This window comes from Amia ocellicauda, chromosome 8 (assembly GCF_036373705.1).
Source record: "Amia ocellicauda isolate fAmiCal2 chromosome 8, fAmiCal2.hap1, whole genome shotgun sequence".
Taxonomy (NCBI): Eukaryota; Metazoa; Chordata; class Actinopteri; order Amiiformes; family Amiidae; genus Amia; species Amia ocellicauda.
Genome location: NC_089857.1, coordinates 37975947 through 38002580, shown reverse-complemented (window position 1 = coordinate 38002580; position 26634 = coordinate 37975947). Strand labels below are relative to the sequence as shown.

At 35.0% G+C, this 26634-nt stretch overlaps 1 protein-coding gene across 1 annotated transcript in view; it reads right to left on the bottom strand.

Moving 5' to 3' along the window:
- hsd17b4 (hydroxysteroid (17-beta) dehydrogenase 4) overlaps window positions 1-26634 on the bottom strand; it is a 58016-nt gene that overhangs the window by 12822 nt on the left and 18560 nt on the right. The window contains exons 10-17 of the mRNA XM_066711315.1: window positions 23925-23949; window positions 23244-23372; window positions 19527-19636; window positions 17673-17909; window positions 16185-16236; window positions 15636-15707; window positions 7891-7994; window positions 3366-3431 (exon numbers count right to left, since the gene is read on the bottom strand). Of these exons, the coding sequence (XP_066567412.1) occupies window positions 3366-3431; window positions 7891-7994; window positions 15636-15707; window positions 16185-16236; window positions 17673-17909; window positions 19527-19636; window positions 23244-23372; window positions 23925-23949 (795 nt within the window). The remainder of the gene's footprint in view (window positions 1-3365; window positions 3432-7890; window positions 7995-15635; window positions 15708-16184; window positions 16237-17672; window positions 17910-19526; window positions 19637-23243; window positions 23373-23924; window positions 23950-26634) is intronic.

Here is a 26634-nt window from a genome sequence, read left to right as displayed (position 1 = left end):
ACAACTTTTGTATCCCATTTAGATGGAGGGAAGAGCGTGCAAAAATGCCTGTGAGGTTTCTGTATTTTAGGTTTCAGTTTAACTGAATCAATTCAATGTGTGTGATTATATAAAGCATGGTTTTAATTCTACTGCTCTAAAAAACAGGACTGACATGGGCCCCGAACCCCTTCCATATATGCTCCTTTTTACTCCATATATTTCAAAATGTTCTGTAGAATTCTTGGAAAAGCTCTTATGCTGGCTGGAAGCATCAAAAACAAATTTTTAATGTTGTAATGATCCTGTTTCTCATTTCAGCGAGGGACCGACTCTTTCGTAGCTGGCAGAGTCCAAGGTAATAACCTTGATGAGCAGAGCCAAGAGGATAAAAAATAAAAGTGCATTTCAACAAATAAATAAATTTTGAAGATGAAAAACATTGGCCTTATGTCAGTACACAAAGAAGCACTGTAAACAGGATACCAGAAGAGTACTGAGCTTCCGTGTGAAATGACAAATGATGATACAAAAGCAAGAGAAAGACACAGAAGGTGTTAAATCTACATTAGAGAAATTAGTCAAAATCCGAGGAATAATATTAAAGATATTAAAGGAAATGGGGAGAGTGTCAGAGAAAAGTTAAAAAAAAAAAAAAAAAAAAAAAAATACTGAGAAGAACCTGTCAAGCTCAACAGAAGCAGTTGATAAAAAAGGATACATATGTGCAACAAATGTATAAAATGTATAAAAAGCACTCTACTAAAAGGAAAAACTAAGAGTAACAAATGTCAGATCAGAATACAAGACAGACATATGAGACAGGTGCACGGATACAGAGATTTGTGCTAGAGGCCAACACGAAGACCATGGCAGTGTAAAAATGAAACAATTTAAACAGCAGTCCTTTGGAGAAGCGAAAACGTCTCTATAGCAACTCATGCATTCATTCATGACCGATACATGGGACCTGGTGCCACCTGCTTTCAAGATATTCACTGGTTTCTGCGTTTTCTGATAATTTTCTGATAATGACTTCATTTCGGCTTCTGGTTAAAACAATCTGTAATGATTGCGGTTCCTTATGCTTGATGACGATACCAGGACATTTACAGCGCGGTATACAGATTTGAAATGTTGACAGGCATAACATGGTGGAGAGAATTAGGACTTCACCCACATGTGGACAACATCTGTCCATCAATTTCACACCCCTTCATTTGAAACAATAGTTCACGAGTCTAGAGCAGGGGTCCCCAAAAGGTAGATCACGAGATTCAGATCGCGGGACCTCTCTGAGGGGTTCGCCAAACGATTTAGAAAATACACGCAAAATAGCGCCCCCCACCACTCCTGGTCTAGAGTTATCACTATCTTTGTCGAACAATGTTTTACAAACTGTGTGCTTTTACTAAAAGTAAATGATCAAATAACAGTATATTCAAAACTATAGGTAATGATGTTCTAAGGTTGTGAATAACTATAGCTTTCTGATATGCATAGGAAAATTCCAACTACTTTTAGGTTAATGCCTTCAGTTTCTCTCCTGCTATGGGAGGACATCTAATGGCTTGTATTGTTCATTTTGGCCAACAGGGCTAGGAAAAGTCTCTGAGTATGTACTTGATCCAAGTCTTCAAAATCATGAAGTGCATCGACCACATCAAACCAGAGGAGCTTTTCCAGATCAGCAGGGACACGCACCCGGGGACACAAATGGAAATTGGGCTACAAGGCATTCAAAACGGAAAACAGGAGACACTTCTGCACACAGAGAGTTGTCACAATCTGAACAAACTCCCCAGCAATGTGGTTGAAGCTGAAAATTTGGGAACATTTAAAAATAGACAGGATAGGATCCTTGGATCAATTAGTTATTAATGGACACCAAACGATATATACATACAGTCGAGAGGAGGTCATTTGTGTGTGTGTGTGTGTGTGTGTGTGTGTGTATATTATATATATATATATACATACACACACACACATATACATATACACACACACACACACACTTTTATAAAGTATTGAAATTTGCAAACAACCAGAGCCAAATTAGAAATGCCATTGACCACCCTTGGTTCTCAATTAAAGCTGGAAGAGGAAGATAAATTGATGGTTTAATTCCAGATGAAAAAACTTCATTAAATAAAACTTGAGAAACTGACAAAGGAAGAGTGTTTTAAATTGAGTCTACCCAGACCACTACAATTTAGTAGCCCATTCCGACATAATTTATCATTGTTTCCAATGCTAAGAGATAATCTCAAATTAAAAGATCAAGGTTAAAGGAGAACAGAAATTAGAAAAATATTCCCGAGGACGATAAACAACCCTTTCAGAGGAATCTGATAAAATATGTCGATTTCAATTAAAGAAAATGAAATGTGAACAATTCAATTACGTTATTCTGGCTTTTACATCTCTCATCGCCATGAGTGCAGACCTCAGAAAATACGACTTCCCTACTTACTACTTATACCCACAATATATTCATGAATTTGCTATTTAATTTGACATGTTTTGCCTTTTCCAGCAGCATATTACATGTATTTATACTTTATGCCAGTAGTAATACAAACCAAGGTGGCTTAAGGTTTAATAAATGGCAAAATGATTAAATGGCCAGGAAAAATTCTGTTTAATGTATGTCAGTCTGGTGCACACTTGGAGGGAGAATATAACTGGATAATAGATCTGACTATATCTTATAGATTTAAACGGCAGATGAGAGAGGACACAGCAGCAACTATTAAACAAAGATTAAAAAGTATTTCTTCTTCAATGTGTCAGCTGTAAGAAACAGGAGGCTGAGTGCTGTTGTGAACAGGGGATTGATTTATTATAGGCTGGAACAGCGCTGTTGCTGGTCTGGTCCACATTGGGGAAGACGGCAAACAGGGCTGTCACAACAGATATACTTTTCACAAAGAAGGTTTGAGTCTTTGATAGTAAAATACACAACTTCATCATTGGAAAATAAAATTAGACATGATAAAGTAGGAAACTGAAATGACCTTACTTTTGAAGCCTAGAAGGAACTCCCCCATGCCAAACAAGATAAGTCATAATCTGTGTATTTTATTCCCCTTTAAATGGGAAGTAGAAAATATGTAGTGCACTAAATGTGAATGTAAATCTGGCTTTAATTAAAATATTATTTAAAAAAATAATAATAATAATCTTATTTTAGTTTCAGGGGTTAGTTTCATAGACTAGATCAAAACCTTTCTTTTTATACAGTAAAATATTTAATGCCATGCTTCACCTTATTGATGTTTATAGAAAAAGGGAAAAGACTTAAATGTCAATAATGCCCCAGAGTCTTGCAGAGTCTGTATAAAGTTTAAAAAGCTAAATGGGTAAAAGACTGTAGATATTACCTGGTCTCTGTTTGTTTCATCTGTCATGACAGCATCTGGGGGTCTGTTTGGTGGTCTTACTGTCGCCTGGAGAAAGATACAAGTAGAAGTATTCACAACAAAGAAGCTGGAGGAATAAAAAGCATAGCTAACAGAGACATTGGAGAATGAAAAATCTTTCATGGCTTCTTGGATATCCTTTCCCAGCACAACCATTCAGAACTTGTGGATTACTGACAAACAGAATTAGAAATAATAATAATGAAGCCCCTAGTCTGTGCACGTATATAAAAAAAAAAGCAGATTCTGAAATTTCTATTCCTATGCCAAATAATTCAGTGTTACATCTATTATTATATCATCATCATATATCAGCATTGTCATCAGCAGCTGCCTTTGTTAATGCACTGCTGGCTGAAGGCCTCCCAAGATTGTTCTACTTGCTTTTATTTAGAGCTCTCCTAAGTTACTCCAGCAAAGCTTCTGAACTCATCCTTCTATGGTGTCATATTCTTGGTTGTCTTTCAACTCTTGGGGTCCATTATATAGCTTCCTCGGTACATCATTGATCTGTTTTTCTTGAAATGCATCTGGTCTATTTTTATATAGATAATTAGATCTTTCCCTAACATTAAATGTACATGTAGAAGGCCGTTTATATATTGTGTTGTGAATAATCACAGACTACAGTGTATTATACAGCAGTACATTTAATTGTCCAGGGGCCCACTTTGGTAACTTCTTAAAATGAATTTTTAACCTTTGATTTTCAGGGATCTATGTTTGTGGCTCTAGTTGTGATGATACAATGCCTGCAAACGATTTTCTTTTTTATATTCCTTTTTTTTTTTGTTCTCTCACACAACCACAGATAAGGATGCTGATTTTAAAGATCAAGAAGGCATAGCTCATGAAAATGAAACCCTCTATATTTTACCTTGGGCTTTCAATCCAAGAGCACTCAAAGAGATGAGTGAGTGAATTACTACTTTAGGAAGGCGGTGTGCATTTGAAAGAAGGACAGCAAAAGATGTGATGAAAAAAAAAAAAAATTCACAGAGCAGAGAAGTACTAATTAGTCACACAGGATGATACGAGTCCTTTGGGGGAATATGGCCGGTGTAATACTGCCTTTGCGCATTCAGGGGGGATTAATGCTTTACTGAGTGAATGAAGACAGCATGTAATCCTGCTATGACTCACACTGCAGGGGGCTGAAATTGGGAAAGTGATCGAGTACCTGTCAATGGCTGCATCTGCTAATACAGCGATTGCCATGAGGAAGCATCTCATTAAAATGCCTCACCATCCTCTTTCATTTCCTTATTGATACATTTATTACAAATGGAAGTTAATAGGACCATTGTCACAGACAGCACAGCATTATTAGATGATTTCAATCTTTTTAAATCCTTTGACCGCTGTTAATAAACCTGTACAACTGAAGCAGTTAGTACTGCTTGATACAGTGTATTTAAGGCCTCCAGATGTTAACCAATAGAAGCTTCTGGCCTCAGTTTAGGATGAAACCCCCAGCCTGGAGGTTGCTGGTGAAAATCATGCCATGCCATTCACTGCCAATGATCAGAAACTGCCAGCTGCCACCTATTGGCTGAGTGCTGCCACTGTTGGGTTCGATGCATCCTCTCAGGGGATATTTGGCTTATAATGGCCAGCCAATAACCTGCAGAACTGAATGTTGTCAGTGAGAACAGTGCCTGTCCTCAGATTAGAAGGATAACACTGTTGTTTGTATTCCAATGTCAAAGTATTAAAAGAAAGCATAATGAAAGCCTTTGATCGTTTTTTTCTCGCATAGCACACTCGTATTCAGCAAGTAAATAATTTTCTCTTATTTTATTTCACTATAACAAAATTCAGGTTTATAGATGTTATTACAATAAATGATGGATGCCAGCACAGTTAAAAACATCTGTTTGTGTAGTATATCTACAGTTGTAGCCTATCTGAATCTATTGGTTCAGACTGGTGAAATAGAAGACAATGCAAACTGCTCATGTAAGAGATTCAGAAATGTATCCCTTTTCTTTTCTTTCACAATATGATAGAATGGTTGACATTTCATATAAAGAGTTACAGAAGATCATGTAAAGCAATTAAACAGAAATCAAATCATGAAATGCGACTGTATTATGTTGTGACTGGGCTGTATTGTCATACTTTTACTGATGACAGGATAATTATGGATCAGCAGACACCCTTCAATACTGTAGTCAATGAACTCCTTTCACAGGGCCAACCTAAGGCACAGATTACTCACAGATCTAATTGTACTATCACATCCAGTGTTTAATGCATCTTCTGTATTCATTTGTGAAGCCCTTTATTCTTCAATAAGCTGCCTGCATGAAAATCAGTGTACAAAGTGCCTTGGTCTCTCCTTAGTGCAGATACTAATGGGACAAACCTGGTTTATAACTACCAGTATCTCTTTGGGGGTGGTGACACTAATATATTATATTATAGTAATATAATGTGAATTAGCACTATATTAACATCTGAATGAAAAATATCCTGGTCTTCTTCTGGAAAAATATTAGGAGATAAATCTGCATGTTTGTTTCGAAGATGGCTGGCTAGGGAGGCACGGAGAGGTTTGAATGAAGCACGCCTTAGGACCTGGTTCGCAAGGACAATCTGCAACTCTGGAACAATATGGGAGGAAAAAAACAACGGTGACTTGAACATGAATATGCTCTCTATGACTATGACGTGACCATAGGAAACTTCATCCCACACACTGGACTCCTTGAGTCCACTCAGTCTAGTGGTGTCATGTAATCCTATTTTCCATTAATCGACTGAGACCATCAAGTAATGCATAACGGAAGATGACTCATATGGGATACTGACATAATATTGCAATAATAAAAATGTATTTTGTATGTTTGTATATATCAATTCTTATTTATAATTTAATTTGGATGTACTGTTCTATGATTTAGAAGGCCGAGGGGAAAAAATCATTTGAAGGCAGTTATTGACATTAGGGGAAAGGTTCAGATAAAGAAATTCAGCTTGTAATACTGTGTAGCATATAAAGACAGTTAGTATTGACTGCACTTTGTCCTCTAAGCACTGTCAATAAGGTTGGCTACACACAAAGTGAGTAATGAGTCGTATTAAAATAAAACAAAAGGTCGGCAAAAGCCTCCGTTTCTTTCACAGTATGGGCAAAAAAACAAAACCCATAGCAGCTGTGGAGAATAAAAATGTGTAATAACATTTGTTTGACTTATCCTTCCCTTTTCTTCTGAGATTTAAAAAGAAAATCCTACTTGCTGAAAATACACAAACTATTTTGAACTTTGTTAAAAACATTTATGTTAAATAAGCAAACATTAGCTACTCTGGAATGTCTAATTTCCGGAAACAATCAGAGTATAGAGCTCTGGTTTTAAGGGAATGATTACTTCTGGATAAACCAATTAGAATAAGAGAAATAATTTAGAACACTACAACTTCCCTGAACATTTTCCTTTTGTGCAACTTAACTATTTAATGTGCCAGAAACTCATGAATTTTGTAAACTGATTATTCCAATGCAAAATCGAAACGTGTACATTTAATTCACAAATGGATACAAAAATATTGGTCAAATTAATATTTGAGCCAACATTTTTTTTTTTTTTTTATTCCTGTTGGATAATGAAAAACATAAATCCTAAATATTTTAAACATTTAGTTCTGACAATACATTTGACTGTTTTTAGCTTCCCAAAGTTTTTTTCTTTTCTTTCTACAACAGTGGCAAGCAATATGGTAAATTGAAACAATAAATGTATCCCACAGAATAGATAAGAGGATATTAAATGAAAGAAAAAAAAACTGACAGGGAACTGCAGGCAACATGGCACACTTTTTGCATTCACAATAGCAAAACTATTAATTTAGACAAGATTTGCATTCATAAGACTTACATTTCTCTGGAGTCTAGCTGAGATTAAACAAAGTGCTGACAATGTTTCTTATTTTTTTTTTTAATAACAGTCCAAAATAAGTTGGCACAACACTCACAAAGTCAGTGAAAAGATTCACTTTATTCGATTAAAGTAAAAGCAAGTGGGGAAAGAAGCGTGACATTTTCAGCCAAGCATCTGCTCTTCATCAGAGATGCTTGGCTGAAATCTCACCTTTTGCCACATGGTTAATTTAATATAACCTAAACCTTCTGATCGGTTGATCGAATGTTTGCCTAATTGAGATTTATCAGTCAATTTTTCATAACGATTGTCAGTCTGATGCTCAACAGAATAGAAATCATATCTTTAAAACTAATCAAATACAATTAATAATTGAATCATGCCATCAAACATAACCATTATATCAATGTAACCAGGAAAATGATTAGATTGCAACCCCAATATGCTCACTGATCCCATTGCCCAATACAGGCTAACATTCTCACGCAATCCTGATCATTCTATTAATTCCACTGAGGAACCATAAGTATGATAGTATTATCATAGGAAAACAATGTTAGGCAACATTATTTCATAACAATGAATTGGATTTGTTGACTTACCTTTGCTTTGTCTGAAACCCTTTTCCCTCCAAAGCCCCCAGCTCCCACAATAAACAAAGAGAATTGATTGTAGCACACAAGTTCTCTACCATCATAAGTGTGCACTGAAAAACAGGAGTGAACGGATTGATTAGAATCCACATATTATTAATACATCAAACGCAGTAGACAGAACACTTTGGACGTACTGCTCAAGAACTCATATTTCTCAGCCTGACATCTTTTATATTGATTCCTATTTCTTTGAGAATCCAGAAAATATTTTTACTTAACAAGACGAGGTAGACGAGCAATAAAAATATGATTATGCAAAAAAAGGAAAATGTAACCGCTTCCTCCAGTACAGGGTGGAGCACAGAATTTAGGATGTGTATAGGAATTTTTAAAATGTACTAAATTATAATCTCAAATTCTGGATTCTGTATTAATTAGCCTAACTTCTTCAATGATTCAGTATTTTTATTCTGAACAGTAAGAGGGGCTTGACACTGGACAGATCTGGCTACGTTTACCAGGGACTCGGAGGATGATAAAAATAAATATAAATGTACTATCAATGATGTATAGTATACTTAAAGTTACAATAAATCAAAGAAGCAAAAAGTGGTATTGTCCTTCAGAATGTAGTAAAATATACAAGAAAATATAATTTAATATACTTTATCTACTTTGTTGGGCATCTGTAGTGGTAGCTTGATTTCCTTTTTTTGGAAACTGGCAAAAACAAGTAAACGGCTCCATAAATCATATCTATAAACAAGTGACTATGTTTACCTCCACCTGAGCATGCAGAATGGTTATACAAATTGCCTCCAATATTTGACTACAGAAAATGAACAAATGAACAAAAGCCAAGAGATAAGTGAAAATGATGTATAGCTTAGAACATGTGTATTTTGTAACTACTTTGGGAAATTTGAAATATCAGCAGGATACATGAACAGAAAATATTGAAATGGGACCAATTAGGCATTTTATTCTCCCCTGATATGAAAGGTTAATCTCTCCTGAATTACGAAATATAACATGTTATGTGTTTAAAGAAACCATTTCTAAATCAAAGTAAATTTAAGTAAATGCCTTCTCAATATTTATGTCATACATTAACAATTGTTTTTAATCTTCAACTTTTTTGTAGAGCACTTTTTGTGATACAGATCAAAAGAGAAGATGCAATCTACACCAATTAACCAAAACAGCTTACTCTGAACCTTTAAATACTAATGTGAGGGTTCTCAAATTACCTGCTTCATCCAATTATAATCAGGGCTCATGGAATGATAAACCTGTTCTGGGTAATTTCGAAATGCTTTCTAATTAGAATTGAAAACAAAAATGCACTTAAAGCAAAGAGATTATATTTCATCCTGATCATTTTAAAAATCAGATTGATACATATAAGAAACCTTTACTAATTTGTAGTTTAGTTATTTATGTATTCCTTATCTGCAAATGTTGAAAACAGTTTCAGCTGTATCTGAAGAGAATTCTTCTCATGATCAACAAAAGTAACAAACTGTTACATTACTGAACTTGATAGAGAATAATATTGTCATTCCAGAGATTAATTGGCTAAAATCACAGGTCACTCCACTGCCACATGTAACCTGAATAACCTGGTGTAACACCCATTCACAAACACAAAATGCTTTTCAAATCTGAGTTTACAAAATGTGTTACCTTCCAAAAGTTAAATGAGAGAGCAATTCCTAATCAAGAGTGAAAATATCCAGGGTATCAGTACTATGCATTTTCATGGGAATGCTGTACATTATTCCACTCTAGGCCTTAACCTCAATATATTTCATGGCTTTAATTAAAGAGAAGCTACGTGTTCAGAAGTGAGTCAATAAAGGTATATTTATAGAAACCTCAACACAAAAGAACCCATGAAACAAAGAAGCTGTGATTTATTGACAAGGAGGGTGGCAGTGCAAAGGCTGGAACAGATCCACTTGGACAAAGGAAGGATATTTCATAAATCTATAACTATATACTTTAGAGATTACCTTACCTGGCTACCTACAAGGTATCATTCTCCCATATCGAAGAATTACAAAATCCCAAATGTTCAAAAGTATACATTTTGTGAATTCATTAAACTATAAAATATTTCACATTAAATCCCTCTCTCCTTGAACTTCAGAAAAAAAAAAAAAACTATCACCCTTTAAAAGGACTTTTTTGAAAGAGCTTGGATAGCTGCAGAAACAACTGTAACAGTAATGCTTCTCCCTATTATTTCATGTTGTAGCTACCTTTTACTGTAAATACACAAACACAGACACACACACATATAAAAAATAACAATGTTCTTTTAGCGAACAAAAGCTACCAAGTCTTTGAAGATATGTTTTGAAGGAAACATCCTAAACATGTATTTTTAATGGTTTTAATCACTTATCTAAAATTATATAATTTATAATTGGTTATATATGTTCTGGTATTGGCTTCGGGGATAGCCTAGAGCCATTCTAAATAAAAACACATACAGTGGTTCACTCTTAAAGATACTGACAAAATGCAAGGAAATATAAAAATGCTACATTTAAGAAAAAGCTGAAAATTAAAAATGTAGAGAGATTTCGGAGGTTCGTGTTATATTAATGAGAAGAAAAACAAAGAGTAGAATTAACTGGAAGCTATGTTCAGTATTACAGAAATTTGTCAGAGGTTTGAAGGAAAAGTACAGCTTGAAACAGAAAACGGGAAATGACACCTTATTTTTGAAGAGGTTTTGTCTAAATAATGTAGGAGATGAGACTCTGAGATCTATTCTGATAATGGCATTTTGTGAGTCTTATATTAACTAGCACAGCTTTGAAAAAAGGCAATGCTAAGCCAAAGAAGCTTCATCCTCTGGCTATACTAAACTGTATAACATACATGGTTGCCGAAATGTAACTATCCAATTGTGAAGATGTCACATGAACTAACTCCATGCACAGACAAATACAAAAATGATTATTCATGTTTTGTTTTTAGTTTTTTTTTTCTTTAGTTTGAAAGAAACAATGGAAGGTCAAAAGAGAGAACTATCATACATTTATACTTTGAACCGTATATAAGCAGTTCATACAATAATTTCTTATATTTTATACACAAAGTACAGAATAAATGACTCTACAACAATGATTTATGTGCGAACTAACCAATCTTTAAAGTGTATGTGCCAGTGCTGTTTGAAGGCAATTCTCTTCGGTGTTAATGACCTCTAAAATAATGCTGGTGACAGATTTTTTCATTCTTTTCTTTTGCCTTAGTCTGTCAATCATGCCTGTCAATACGTCTGTCAAACACGCCTGCATCTAGACCGGAGCTAGTGATATAGCTAATTTAGTACATCCAGGGGCTTCGTGGCTCTTCGATCTGAGACCACCTACTTACACTCCAGGGATAGACGTGTGTGAAGAGTAAATGAGGAGTATTTCAAACAGGAAACTGAGTGGCCAAGAGTTTAGGACAGAGGAGATGAGTTTACAGTCCAGCGGCCCAGAGAGGTCACAGAATTACCATGATGTTTCAGGAGTCAGTGAGACTTAGCTAGCAGAGACTGATGGGGTTGAATACAGTATTAGTTGATAGGCTACAGTGTACAGAAACCACCACTGCGGGTTAGCACAATTCAAATTGTCCTTACTGGCTTGACAAAGAATCATGTTGCTAAAGCACTTCAATGGCATAAAAAGTAATAAAAAAAAAAATATATATATATATATATATATATATATATATATATATATATATATATATATATATATATATATATATATAACCCAAAAAAGTAAACTCATTTGACATTAACACTATACCCTAAAAAACCTCTCTTACTCCATCCCTTTATGGTAACTTAACATGAACTAGATCTCTATATGGCAGGATTATTAGTCTTGCTTTGGGGGTTTTGAACCTGAGAAGGTATTCTGCTTGTGTAAATTGTTATTTCCTGATACAATTCCAATTTATTGTGTTCTTAATTTTAGTAGTCCAGTGGCATTTACAATTCTCTTTATACTTTTTATTTTTTTGTTGGAGTTGATCTGAAACTATTCAGTGATCATTTTGCTAATTTGGCTGAGCTCCAGTACAATATGTCTAGGGGATTATTTTCAGTATATATCAAAAACTGAACCTGAACTAGAATAATCACATTTCTCAGAATCTATATGGGTCAGGCTCACAAACAAAAACTCAGAGGGCTTAGCAGAAGGAGTATGCTACAGCCCACAAAGCTCCGATATCAATAGGAATGTTTTATTATAAAGTGAATGCAGGCAGGTATATAGCAAGGGAGACATTCAAAGTTCTCCACAAAGCCCACATGGCAAGATACAAGTTGAAACAAATTGTGGAAAAGTACCTAAATGATTATTGAGAGGTATCTAATCAAATGTTGTCCTAGTTATCAAAAGAAAGGAAAAAATAAGGTGGTTTAGAAATAACAATAAATTAAAAGGTTTATTTGTAATTGAAGAAATGTACACAGCTATATCATAACTTACACTGAGTAAAGAATTCACACTTCCAGAAATTACACATCAAATTAATACATACACTATCATTAAATATAAGACCTTTATAGTAATGGCCCCAGAACTGATCTTATGGTACTAAAATTCATTCCTCAAATATAATTCCATTAAAAGTGCAGGATTATTACCCAAATTGCAATACACCTAATCCTGAACTTCACCTGAAACTTGAAAAGTTTTCAATTAGCAGCTTCCACAAAATGAATAGTAAACATAATATAGCAGCAGAAATACAACTGTCGTGAATGGAAATTAAGATGTCAGCTGTCACTTTTAATAATGCTGTGAGAGCTTTATGCTCTGCTCTATAGCTGGAGTGAATAGGATTTAGCCATTTAGCCAAGTTATTAGTTTGAAATATCAAAGATTTTCAGTAAATTTTCTTCCCATGAGGCAGTTCCCCAGTCAACAGTGCTAAGTTATGAAGAGCAGTAAGTAGGTCTTACAGTGCATATTAGCTGCAGTTCTTAATAGCTTTATACATATATGGGTGAAAGCGGCCAATGATAATTTTGACTGACCCTCAGAGGACAAAACCAGTGTGCTGGCTGCTGGTCAGCAACAGCTCTAGGATACAACATGCTCAGGGGCATTCAGAGACAAATGTGGAGCACTCACAGATGCATATTTAAGCTTGATGTTTTATGAAAAAAGACATTAAAACAAATATATAATACATAACACAAAAGGATAATTAAACTGCTTTTGAGAGAGAAAAAAAAAAAAAAAGGCTAGTCCTCAGTCTTTTTACATTGGTGGTCCAAAATCAAAAGTAAAAAAGCTGTCCAAAAGGAGATCAATAAACCTAATTAAAAAATACATTTGCAAATCCATTCAAAAATAGCAATCACACTTTTTATATAATGTATTATATAATTTCACAAATTGTTTTCACATGATTTATAATTAACACATTAGTAGATAGTTTCATTTTTGTATGGCATTTAGAGATCTCTAAGTTATAATTAAATTGTTGCCTAGTTAAATGTGGCATATAACCAAAGTGAAGAATGGATACTTAGGATTATTCCTATTGCACTGATAAAATAAAATACTTTGTTTTTGCTCTGCTGAGAATGCATCATTTTATGGTCCTGCATAAACAAACAGCTCAATTGTATTCTACAGAAATATGCCAAGAAAAAATATGGTCCCTATAATTGGGGCCAATGTGTCCAAAAAGATACTTTGTACTTGTTAACACCAAAGAGGTATTACAGACATACTCAAATTTGTTGGTACCCTTACAGCTCATTGCAATAATGCTTCATTCCTCCTGAAAAGTGATGAAATTAAAAGCTATTGCATCATGTATACTTGCATGCCTCTGGTATGTCATAGAATAAAGCAAAGAAGCTGTGAAAAGAGATTAATTATTGCTCGTTCTACAAAGATATTCTAATATGGCCTGGACACATTCATTGGTACCCCTTAGAAAAGATAATAAATAATTGGACTATAGTGATATTCCAAACTAATTAGTTTATTTAATTAGTATCACACGTCTCCAATCTTGTAATCAGTTATTCAGGCTATTTAAATGCTGTCTCATATCACTGTGTGCACCACACTGAACATGGACCAGAGAAAGCAAAGGAGAGAGTTGTCTGAGGAGATAAAGAAAATAATAGACACGCATGGTAAAGGTAAAGGCTACAAGACCATCTCCAAGCAGCTTGATATTCCTGTGACAACAGTTGCAAATATTATTAAGAAGTTCAAGGTCCATGGAACTTTAGCCAACCTCCCTGGGTGGCGGCCGCAAGAGGAAAATCGACCCCAGATTGAACAGAGGGATAGTGTGAATGGCAGAAAAAGAACCAAGGATAACTGCCAAAAAGCTAAACTCCAGGGTGAAGGTACGTCAGTTTCTGATCACACCATCAGTTGCTTTTTGAGCGAAAGTGGCTTCCATGGAAGAAGACCCAGGAGGACTCCACTTTTGATAGAAAAACATAAAAAAGTGGAATTTGCTAAAATGCATATTGACAAGCCACAATCCTTCTGGGAGAATGTCCTTTGGACAGATGAGTCAAAACTGGAGCTTTTTGCCAAGTCACATCAGCTTAATGCATAAAGAACACCATACCTACAGTGAAACATGGAGGAGGCTCGGTTATGTTTTGTGGTTGCATTGCTGTGCCTGGCACAGGGTGCCTTAATTCTGTGCAGGGCACAATTAAATCTCAAGATTATCAAGGCATTCTGGAGCGAAACATACTGCCCAGTGTCAGAAAGCTCTGTCCCAGTCGCAGGTCATGGGTCCTCCAACAGGATAATGACCCAAAACACACAGCTAACAGCACCCAAGAATGGATAAGAACAAAACATTAGACTGTTCTGAAGTGGCCTTCTACGAGTCCTGTTCTGAATCCTATCAAACATCTATGGAAAGAGCTGAAACTTGCAGTCTGGAGAAAGCACCCGTCAAACCTGAGACAGCTGGAGCAGTTTGCTCAGGGAGAGTGGGCCAAACTACCTGTTAACAGGTGCAGAAGTCTCATGGAGAGCTACAGAAAACGTTTGATTGCAGTGATTGCCTCTAAAGGTTGTGCAACAAAATATTATGTTGAGGGTCCCATGATTTTTGTTCATGCCATTTTCATTTGTTTTATTATTTACAATATTATGTTGAAAAACAAAAATCAAAAGCAAAGTCTGATTTCTATTAAATATGGAATAAACAATGGTGGATGTCAATTACTTTTGTCAGTTTCAAGCTATTTCAGAGGAAATTGTGCATTCTTCATTTTTTGTGGAGGGGTACCAACACATTTGAGCACGTCTGTATATAAAAGTAAATATGAAATTTTGAATAACATTTCTTACCATGGCAGATAAAAAACAAAAAATGAAAATCCCAGAGATGCAGAGATCTATACAACAAGCCAAAACTGAACTGGGGACGTACTGGTCTAGAACAGCTTGCCACAGTGATTGTACAGAGTACACTATTAATTAGCAATTTATTCACATCCACAGCAATTAATCAATATATCTTTGCCAAAAATTTGTAATCCAAATACAAAATAAAAAATAAATGCTTTTAATTTGAATTATCATGAAAACATTCTTCTTAAATTAGCAGTAGAAGTTACAATAAATGTTAGCTATATCACACCAATATTTACAAAGTGGGCTACAGTTCCTCTACCTCATACTAAAGTATTTGTAGTATTTAAAGATGAAAACACAGGCTTTTAAAAAGCTTACCATCGAGGAGTATGACGGCTCCAGAGCCCTTATCCAAGACATCCGCAACTGTAGCTTGAGAAGTCAGTTTTCCTGCAATTGCAAACAGTACACTTAATTCAATACCAAGTCTGTGTAGTGCCATGACAGTTTTCATGGCAGTTACATTAACAAGCAAAAAAGGTAATTATAGACACTGTAGAATTACAATTCATAAATTGACCTGGAAATATATATTGATATTGGTTCATTTAAATATTGTTTTCTGTGTACATAGGAAAATATACAGAGTATACAGACTACAAGGCACATGAGTAGTCTTTCTGGGAATAATCCAGCTGGGTTAGTAATAGATATGTTATGAGAGAATTATTCAATATAACAAATGTGCAAGTCTTACAACAGCACATAATCCGATCAGGCAGAAATGATGTTTATAACTTGGATACAGATAATGATTGAAAGCAAACCTCAAAAAGCAAGTGAATGTCTTCCATCCGTGTTATATATACCCTTAGAGAAAGTGCTCGACATGATAAAAGTCTCGGAAATAGGTGTAAAGGTCTATACCTGAGGTTGGAATTGGTTTATACATCTCCAGATATTGCTCCCCATGTAAAAGCTGAGGGAACACAAATGCATAACAAAAGCTTAATGCATACAAAAATTCCTTTCATGCTTTTATAAAGGCAGTTTCGCACAGTACCCCTTACATCCTTTGATGCGTGAAATTTTTACATTTCAAAGCACCATTGAATACATGTACATTCCTTATGAATTCAAGGTTAATTATGAATAGCACTTGTTCAGAATAATTCATGAAACATTTTCTTCTAAAATAGGCCTAAGGTAAATTGTTATAAAAAGAAAAGGGAATGAGAAAGAACTGTGTATAAAGTACTACTTTGGGTAATGGATCCAGAAATGTAATGCCTGAACCATTAGAACTGTTCTTATTTCTCACAGACTTTTGGGCAAAAGTGTCTCGTACATCAATATGGCATGAACGGTACCTTTCACTGTACTGGGGAGGGGTGTCAATATGGCCAAAAGGTATGATATTGGAAAACCCCTAAACATACGTTTGTTTTTTCACTCTCCAAACACTCCTACTCACCTTCAAGAAATCGATATCCAGTCAATGGAATCATACTGTGTATATATACATATCTCAATTAGTAACATAATGTGTGAAAATTAGCTTTAGCTTAATTCTCCACCCCCCCTGAAGCATGACTTAAAATGGCCTTTAAATTTACCTCACTAAGTTGAAACAAACTGAATGAAGCATTAATTATTTGAAATGGGTTATTTGTTATTTTTTTATTGATAAGAAATGTAAATATACCCTGCTTCATTTGGAGCATTGCTGTATTTGCTGTATTTTCATTTCATGAATCAAAATAGGAAAAAGTCTGCTGACTTAACAAAACATGTCCCTGTGATTAATTTTGTTCACCCTTTGCAGCCAAGATGCAGAACCTCCCAAGAATAAAACCTATTTAATAACTGATGTAGTCTCACAATAGGGATTAACATAAAAGCAATTAAGCAAGTTTGCATCTATTAATTACTTTAATCTTAAAATAGATAATTTAGCTGTTAAAGATGCACAACCTTGTTTTCACAAACCACAAGTAGCTAATTTGACCGACTTAATGGGAATTATGTTACACAGTAGTTGTTGCATAAGAAGGTCACCTACGATAAAGAAACTTCTCACACAGTGCTCTGTAATTAAGATGCATAAATGATAAACAGCATTCAGTAAACTGAGCAGTGGAGCACGGCAGAAAAAACAGGAACACTACATCTTTCCAACAAGGCTGTCTCTTTAAACAAATACAGCCATTTTGCACTGATGTTATAACTCAAAATGCACCATTTGTATTATATCAAATGTGTTTACACTTCATTTATTTTTCCATTTAAGATCGATCAAATGTACTATATGGGCAGTATAGTGGAAACATGCACCTAAAGAGGTAGCCTTTAGTTTGGGTTACAGCTGTACATTTTAACAGAAAAATTGTGTATCAAGGGAGAGTAAATGCATACCCTTGTCAAGTCCAAATTGAGCCCTGGAATATCATTCAGGCCTCCACTCATCATGGACGCCTGTGACGGGATCACTCCAAACGTGGGCAGACAGCTGAACTCTTCATGGCCCTCATAGAGAAACTTCAGGTGATCGGGATCCTTAGTGGACATGCCAACTCCAAGGGCATAGAGAATACACTCGGTGTGCGAGTAGGTAAAGACCATCTCGGGCATCTTCTGTCCAACTGCCATGAGCTGAAGATAAAAAAATATATATATATACAAAAATGCAGCTCAATATATGCAATGTAAATAAAATATACATATGCTGGTAGTTTAATTTATGAGATCATATGGGCAGTCTTTCCAAAAAGAAATTGAGATTAATGGAATATATCCAATTTAGGTGCATCAACTTTTGTTACTCTTGTTAAGAACACTGCATAGCCTAATATTTCAATGGGGTCGGGAGACAAATAAGACCAGGACATCCATTTTATAACCTGCTGTTTGTTTGGTTTTTTTGGGTTTTTTTTTCATCTGGCTGTGTGTTTAGAAATTATTCTGTAAAACAAACCAAGCACAAACACATAGGCTAATCCTATACCTGACAGTATTAACTGATTCAGAATAATTTAATGATATTAGTTGTACAGCTACAAACTCTTCTGTGCGTGTCAATTTTGGTCTGCACTCCATTATGCAACGGCTGTGTAATACATTTTGCAAATAATATCACAGAGAAAGAAAATGCAGGTAAGCGATTGTGTGCTGGTATTGCAGAAATCTTCATCACCTTGTCAGAGCAACATGCATTCTCTTGTTGCCAATTACAGGCAAGACAAAAAAGTGTCAAGGACAAAATGAGACAATGATAAAAATGACCTTCTGAAAAATCCACCACCTTGGGAAAAAGGACACCTTTCAGCTCTATAAATTAACTATATCTAGAAAATCTCTATTTCCATGCTACTTAAAACCCCAACATCTTAAGAAATACATCCAAAGGAAAAGCATTTTCCTTGGGGAGAAATTCAGACAGCCTAGATGTTTCTTCTGAAACCTTAAAATAGAACTGAATAGGAATTCGTATTATTGCTCCTGGGTAGAACTTGAGTGTTATGCAATAGGAACTCATCACACATTACAGAGAGTCCCTGAAGATGACTAGAGAGCCTAGTTGAAATGTTGAACAAAGCACAACTCTTTGCCAGCCTCAGAGGTCAACAAAGGAAACACAGACGGTGCAAAATATGTGTACATACATACGCAAATAAATGGGCACACCCATTGTAACAAGGTAGTGTAGCTGTGCACTCTTCTCATGGAATATAGGTCACAGGCAGAATATGTTTTGTACATGTAAATAGGCCGGTGTCTCAAACTACATAAACCTTGTGCAGCAAGTAACCACAGCAGTAAGTGTTGGATACATGGATACTTGATTAGAGCACACTGCAGCATTGTAGTACTGGTGGTTAGACAGGTCTATGGGTACAATCTGTATGAGCAGCTTTAAAGGAGTATATAAGAGAAAATGCAAAATGAGTAAAAATCTATATTCCTGACATAAAGCACAAGTTTGTGCAGAAGTGTATTATCTTGTCTCTTTATGGCAGATTGTACTGTCAACTCCACACCTCCACAACCTGAACTTTGGCCTTGACTGCTCCCAATGCCCTCCCTGTACTTTTCTTTCACCCATCCATTAATAGTTATTTTATCCATTGATGTGCATTTCCATGTTTCAATATATCGATCGGTTGGCAGAGCCCTAAAGCTTGCTATTCAAAATGTAGTGACACTACAAATGTTTGTGATTTTTTAGAATCCGAGCATGCAGGTTTGGGGTTTCATTAGTGTTATACTCACTGGATTTATGCCTGAAGAACTAGTAGATGCCACTGCACTGGTCGGATTTGGGGATATTGCTTCATTCGTATCGACTCTTGACAGGACATCAACCAGAGTGTTTATGGATTCTGGGGGGAAAAAACATACATACATACATAAAAATGAATAATACAGAAAATACCTTAATTTTTAAGAACTTTAATCAAAATCAGTAAATTTAATAATACAACTGAAACATGTCTATAGCTACTTATTTCCAAAAGACAAATCTAGGGCTTTTTTTCATTTGCATTCGGCTAAAGGGAATAGTCATGGCAATTTTGCAGCTTTTCATCTCGCTTCAAAAATATTTCACCTCACATTTTATGCCTTAGAAAATGGGCAGGCCCTAAGAACAATGATTTGAACTAATCACAGTGTGTGTGTGTGTGTGTGTGTGTGTGGTGGTGGGGGGGGTGAGTGTGCTTGCATTAACAGAGATTATGACACTTGATTTGTACCAAGAGACCAGCACACAAAAAAAAAAAAAAAAAAAATCAGGCAACAGTTTAGTGTATTAATTATGTACATTTAAATAATTTGGTGGCCTAACACATTAGTATGCACTAGTACTGATTCTGGGGTCAAATCATTCACAAATTATAGGTAGATTTTGTCTGAAATGTTGACAGGAGCCTTAAATGACATGGTTTATTTAACAGAATCTTTCCTGGCTGCTAAAAAAAGAATGAAAATCTAAATTTGAAAAGTATATATATGCAGAATGCAACATATAACAGCGCAAGTGGTGTGTGACTACTATTACATGTGTTATGTTATGGGATATATATAGATATATATATATATACGTACACACACACATATATACATACACACACATACATACATATACACATGATTTACGGTCACATAACAATAACACAAGTAATAGTAATCACGCAACACATGTGATGTAAAATGGTACAGATTCAGTTATATTTAGCACAGCCGGGTTTACAGTGGCGCATTTAACATCTGCTAGACAGGGACATTTCTACTTACCGGTACAGTGCGTGTTAATACTAAATAGTTATAATAATAATAATAAAAAAACTGTTGTACCACTTCACCATCTCATGAAACTTTCTGCATATGTTTGCATTGCTTTCCAATTTATTAAAATGCAAACAAACTATTATTCTTTAATTTGATACAAATTATATCCGTCTAAATTAGCGGGGGTGGGGGGGGTGCGATTGTGTATTGTCGGGGGTGCTGCTTGCAGATTGAGTTCAGCTCGGTGACGAGAGCAGGGCGGACCGTGTAAAGTATCTCTTGGTTATTGTGTGTCAGTTCACTGTCCTCCATGTCTGTTTGTGTTTCTGATGCTCATTTCTTGCCGCATCCGACACGTGTGGAAGAACTGTGGAGAACACAAACCGTCCTAATGACGAAAAATACTGCTGTAAATAGTGCGATTTGCGACACCACGATATAAACGATAGAGCATAATATGAAACGATAGACGTTTTTCTATCGTCAAACGATATATCATCATATCGCACAGCCCTAATGCTACTGCATTAAACCTATTTACCGTCAACAACAACACAAAACCATATTTAGCCACCTGTATGAAAATGCCTGGGGATAACCCAAATTAACCCTTAAAATATACCGTGAACAATATTCCTTACCTACACTAAACAGATACTGTTGGTACTGCAGAGAAACATAATATAGATTTTTTTTTTTTTTTTTATGTCGGTAAACTAGAAAAATACTAGCCCATGTTAAAAGATGTTGTTACTATGTTAATAGAAAATACCCAAACTAGAGGTGTGATGAAATCGATGGGAGTGCTGGAAAGGTGCTTTTTATTTTGTATGTAATATATTTGAATTGTATTATAACACACTAGGGGAAAAAGGATCAACTGAACTCTGATATGATAGCATTAACAACAGAATCTGCCACTTAAACTCATGTCAATGAGAAACATTATTTCATAAAGGTCTTCGACTGTCCTTTAACAGAATAGATCCCATTGCTGTAGAATGCAGCAGTTTTGTTCCATGCAGTACAAATCCCATTGATAGACTGTCTGCATTTATGCTCGTCGAAAGGGAAAGCGCTAAGCTATAAATATGTCTAGGGCAGGGGTTAACCAGGGTAGAAAGAAAAAAAACCTTTTGAAGAAATAATGATTACATTACTTACATTACAGTACAAAACCGCATGTATTCACAGCCTACGAAATACACAAACCAACCATACATTCCATGAATGAAAAAGCTGTTGAGGCTGCTGTAGAAATAAACTAAAGAAGAAAGCACCAATTAGGCCTAGATCTCAGGCAACATACTGTACAAGCCAACTGAAGCACTGGCCCTTAGAAAGGTCCGTTTTCTGATGCAGTCCATCCTTATAAATGAATTTACTGACTAACCCAACTCTGACTAGGACCTCTGAAAATGAAAAACCAAACATCTAGAACTCTGAATGTGCTATGCACATATATAGATGTGAGAAAATCCAGGTGTCAGTCAGAATTGCTTTTGAAAGTCAAAATGGAATCAATCTTCAGGAAAGTGAAGATCAAAGCCTAATTAAATCACACTAACAGTGTGCAAAAAATAACTTCAAGTCAACCTTCAATACCCGGGCTGAACATTGATTACTTTTCTCGACTGCAGGCTGATTGAAAAGTTACATTTCATTCTCTACTTACATTACAGGTAGTAGTAGCAGTGCACACTAGGATAGTCCTCTGGGTGGTTACATGTCTACATTTCAGCTTTGAAGTTCGGTAAGGCTTTACCTACATTCAATATAACATTTAACCTGGATTGTATTTTTCAATATTAACCTCAAAGGCATTTACTCTGGAAAGCTGGGTGAGTGTGGCAAAGTATTTTTTTACCCATAAAATCTAAATAAATCAACTTTGTTCATGCACTTTAATGTTTCTGACAAATGTGCTCAAGACTAACCTTGAAAATAATGAATAAAGAAGAATCACACACAGCTAAAGATGTAAAGAATACCCATTTAATCCATGCTATACTATAAAGAAGAAGATTTAGGACACAAGAGTAGTTTAGTACCATTATATAACAAAATTGATGAGCATTGTTTTTTGGTGGTTGTTGTTGTTTTCTACTTTAAATATTTTTTTGTTATTTTAAGTACATAACAAAATTATGCATTTCAAGTCTGCATACAATGGTGCTTAAAATTATTGTGTAGAATTAGAAAGAAATATTGATTTTGATTAAAACATACTTACCTCAAAATAAAATTTTACAAATGATGATAACAATTGACAGGAAATAGATCCCCAAATTTCAAAATCATGGTTTAATGGTATAAAAGTTAGTGGATTGCAAAACATTTCTTAATTTATTCTAATTCAGGTTTAGTCTGGCTGTGTGTTTAGGGTCATTATCATGTGAGGGGAAAAAAGGAAAAGGTTGCCCACAAGTTACCTCTCGGTATTGCTTGGCACTGAAGAATTAAAAAAAAAAAAAAAAAAAAAAAAGGTGTGTAATCTTTTCTATACCATCAAATAATACAACAAATAGCACATGGTTTCTTCTGACTATATGTTGATCCATTATAGTCCAATCCAAAAAAAGTATGTTTTTAGGCAGAAATTTGAGATTTTGAAATTCAAAATTACAATCCTAAATATATTTAATACATTTCAAAACTCTCAAAGGTAGAGCAAGAAATAATACATGGAATCTATTTTACCTTGGATATTCATGGGCTTGTTTGCATTATGAAAATCACAGATGTCCTCCCATTTATCCCTCACAGCCTCTGGAGTCATCTTCTGGTTCTTGTGCCTCACAATGCTGCCCTGCGTTCTCTCCCAGCGCACTAATTAGAAGCAAGGTGAGAAAATGCTGACTGAGGTCATACACTCTGACAGATAGAGATGCAAAAAACATTGTTTTTCTTATATTACAACTCCTAAAATAGAATTTCCCTCCAGGGCAATAATATGTCATGTCTTTAAATATTTAAGCTATGCTAAATTCACATATGTACCCATTAAATTAAATAAAGTGCCAAGAGGCAGAAATAAACAGTTACAGGCTTAAAAGTTAATCTTCAACAGAGCGAGTTCCTTCTGGTAAAATTATTTGCACATCAGGTTTTTGAGCTATTGTACTGACATGTATAAATTGTTCATTTTAAACATACTATTTACAGGTTGCATTATTAATCACCACTCACAAATCAACATACTACTCTAATGTGCACTTTCAATCGTGATTAAAGTATGAATTATGCACAATATTAAAATGTAAAGAATATTTTTCTATGGAACTACAAAGACCAAATTAATACATTTGCATGGAAAATAATGTGTCATTCTCCAAGATTTTAATTTCAATATTTTGACTTAGTTTTACTACTTTTACTTACATTTGCCAATCCAGCCTGCTCCCACCTACAACATAACAATAAATGTCAAAATGAGAATATATACAAATTCTACACTATTACTTCCGTGTGTAAATTCAGCACAGTATATATATATATACATATATATATATACATATATATATATATATATATATATATATATATATATATATATATATATATACATACATATACACACACACGCATATATATTATACACACACACACACACACACACACACACATTATATATACACAATGATCGGGAAAGCAAATTCCCAAACGACTACAGTCCCTCTTAATCACATTCTTTCATTTCAAAGATAAATAGTCACTGTAAACACTATTTACAGGTCCATGCCAAAATGAATGTGATTAATTTCAGAACACAAATCAGGTAAAACTGCATGTCCTGACTGTTTACAAATAATAACTTATTAAGGAACATCCAGCACAGGAATGATAATTAATAAACAGCAATAAAATGTTGGTGAATGGGCCGAAGTTATGAGGTGGTCCACACCTACATTTTTTTACGATTCCGAGTGGAGTCTACAGGAAATAATATATTAAAACAAACTGGATGTCAATTCCATCTGAAGAGGGCAGGAAGTGAAGACAAAAATAAGTATTTCACATGGTCAACCCTACTTATGACCGTTTTAGAAGAAAGATCAGTTAGATTAAACAAACAAAACAAATCACTCTTCTATAATCACTTTCAAGTGCTTTGAAATGTGTATGCAGTTTTATGAGTAATCTTATTAAACAGTGTAGTCATCATATGCCACACAAACAAGGCAAGCGGACTAGGTGGTGCAAGAGTTGAAATCAATCATCTGTAAAGCCCTTGTTGAGGCCATGGTCAAATCTGCTTCAAAAGTCAATTCATTTTAGTACCCTGAGCTAAGCTTCAGTGGACATTGACCCACAACAACAGTTACTCACTGTTCTTCCTAACACCACACATCCGCTGGTGTGCTAGTAAGAAAATTAGTACTTAACATATTGTATGCCTTACAGAATAGCCCCACACACTTGCTCCAGTGTCAATAACATGCATCGCTTAGCCTTGAGCACAAAAATATAGGCCTTCCCTGTGCAGAGTGTGAATCTACTATTCCAGGAATGATTACCTTTCCAATGTTCAAGGAAGCATTTGGTTTCCCATCGTATTACTATATTGCAGTGATATGTTTTGTGGTGCTGAACCTGCAAAACTCCAGGAAGAATGAATGCATAACCTAGCTGGATTTCCTTTACCCAATTACATTTAAGCAAAATCTATTAAAAAATCCATTATACAATACCTCTGAATTAATAGGTGAACAGATGCAATTATGTTATTATTCATTGTATTTCAGAGTTCCCTGCTTGCATTGTCACATCTTCTCAATGCATTTATTTGTTTGTTAATTTCACTCCTACACTGACATTATTTTTTGAATTTAACATACTATGGTAAAGCCATGGCAATGTACAATGTATCTGGAAAAATCAGAATTACTTGAAGGATAGCTTAAATCATTAACCATTACAATATATACTGATGTACTACTGTATTTAATGTTGTTTAATATGTTTACCAATAATCAGGTTATCATATGAGTTCAGATTGAGGTTTTCATTCAGTTGGTATTTGGACTCATCTGTAGAATAAATAACTACTTTAATAATAGCGGTTTTGTTTTTATTAGTTTTAAATGAAAACTAACTAGCAGCATAGCATGTCATTAAACACTTAATACCCAAAGACCTTTCACGGGAATTATTGACATGGAAAATTAGTCACATCATGCTGGGAATATTAATTAATATTCACAACAGGACTGGGGTTCATCACAAGGGGAACGCAGCAAATACAGTGGACCAGTGAAGTGCCTCTTAACATGTGCAAGGACAAGGGGTTACCCTTGACAAAAGGATCTTCCAAGTGATACTTTCATATTTACAACTACTAATCAAACCTCTGTAAGTAGTATCAAATATAATCCAGATATACTCTGAAAGTGATTACAATAGCTAGACATAAGTACACCACTAAACAAATACCTCACAAGACAAGTGACACGTTATACTTGGATTTATCAGGACTTCAACATGCAGAGATCTACATGTGTATCTGCATGATTCACAAAGGCTGCCTGGCAATGCTGCTAGTGTCAGCAATGCTTTGAGTTACGTTTGACATTAAACATGTTCTCTCTCAGCGTAACTGCTCATTTTCATGTGACAGGCCATAAACAGAGCTTGAAATAACAAGTGCGTATTGGCTAGACTGCATGTGCTACAAAATGTGAAAATATGGGTGTGTGGAAAGTGCTTCTGTGCATTTTGAAGTTGCAATAATTTGGCGAGAGCTGATAATGAAATTACATGCTTCTTAGAGAGACCGTATTGTGGCAGCTTGTATTCTCATGATCTGACACTTATTTTTCACTTGCTTGTCTTATTATCAACATTCGTAGATGAAACGCAACTCAATAAAGCACGGCGACAGAAATCTGAACAAATATAATTTTACATGAGGATAGAATACTCCATTGAATTCCAAAACAGTTTAAAATCATAGACAGACATTGCTACAACTTCAGATATTACTATTTAAATTAAGTATTGTTTTTACTAGTGGTTTTTGTAGAGCTTTTATTAAAATAAAACGCTTCATTATTTGCAACAAATGAATGCTTTCTGTATTTAGAAGAAATAA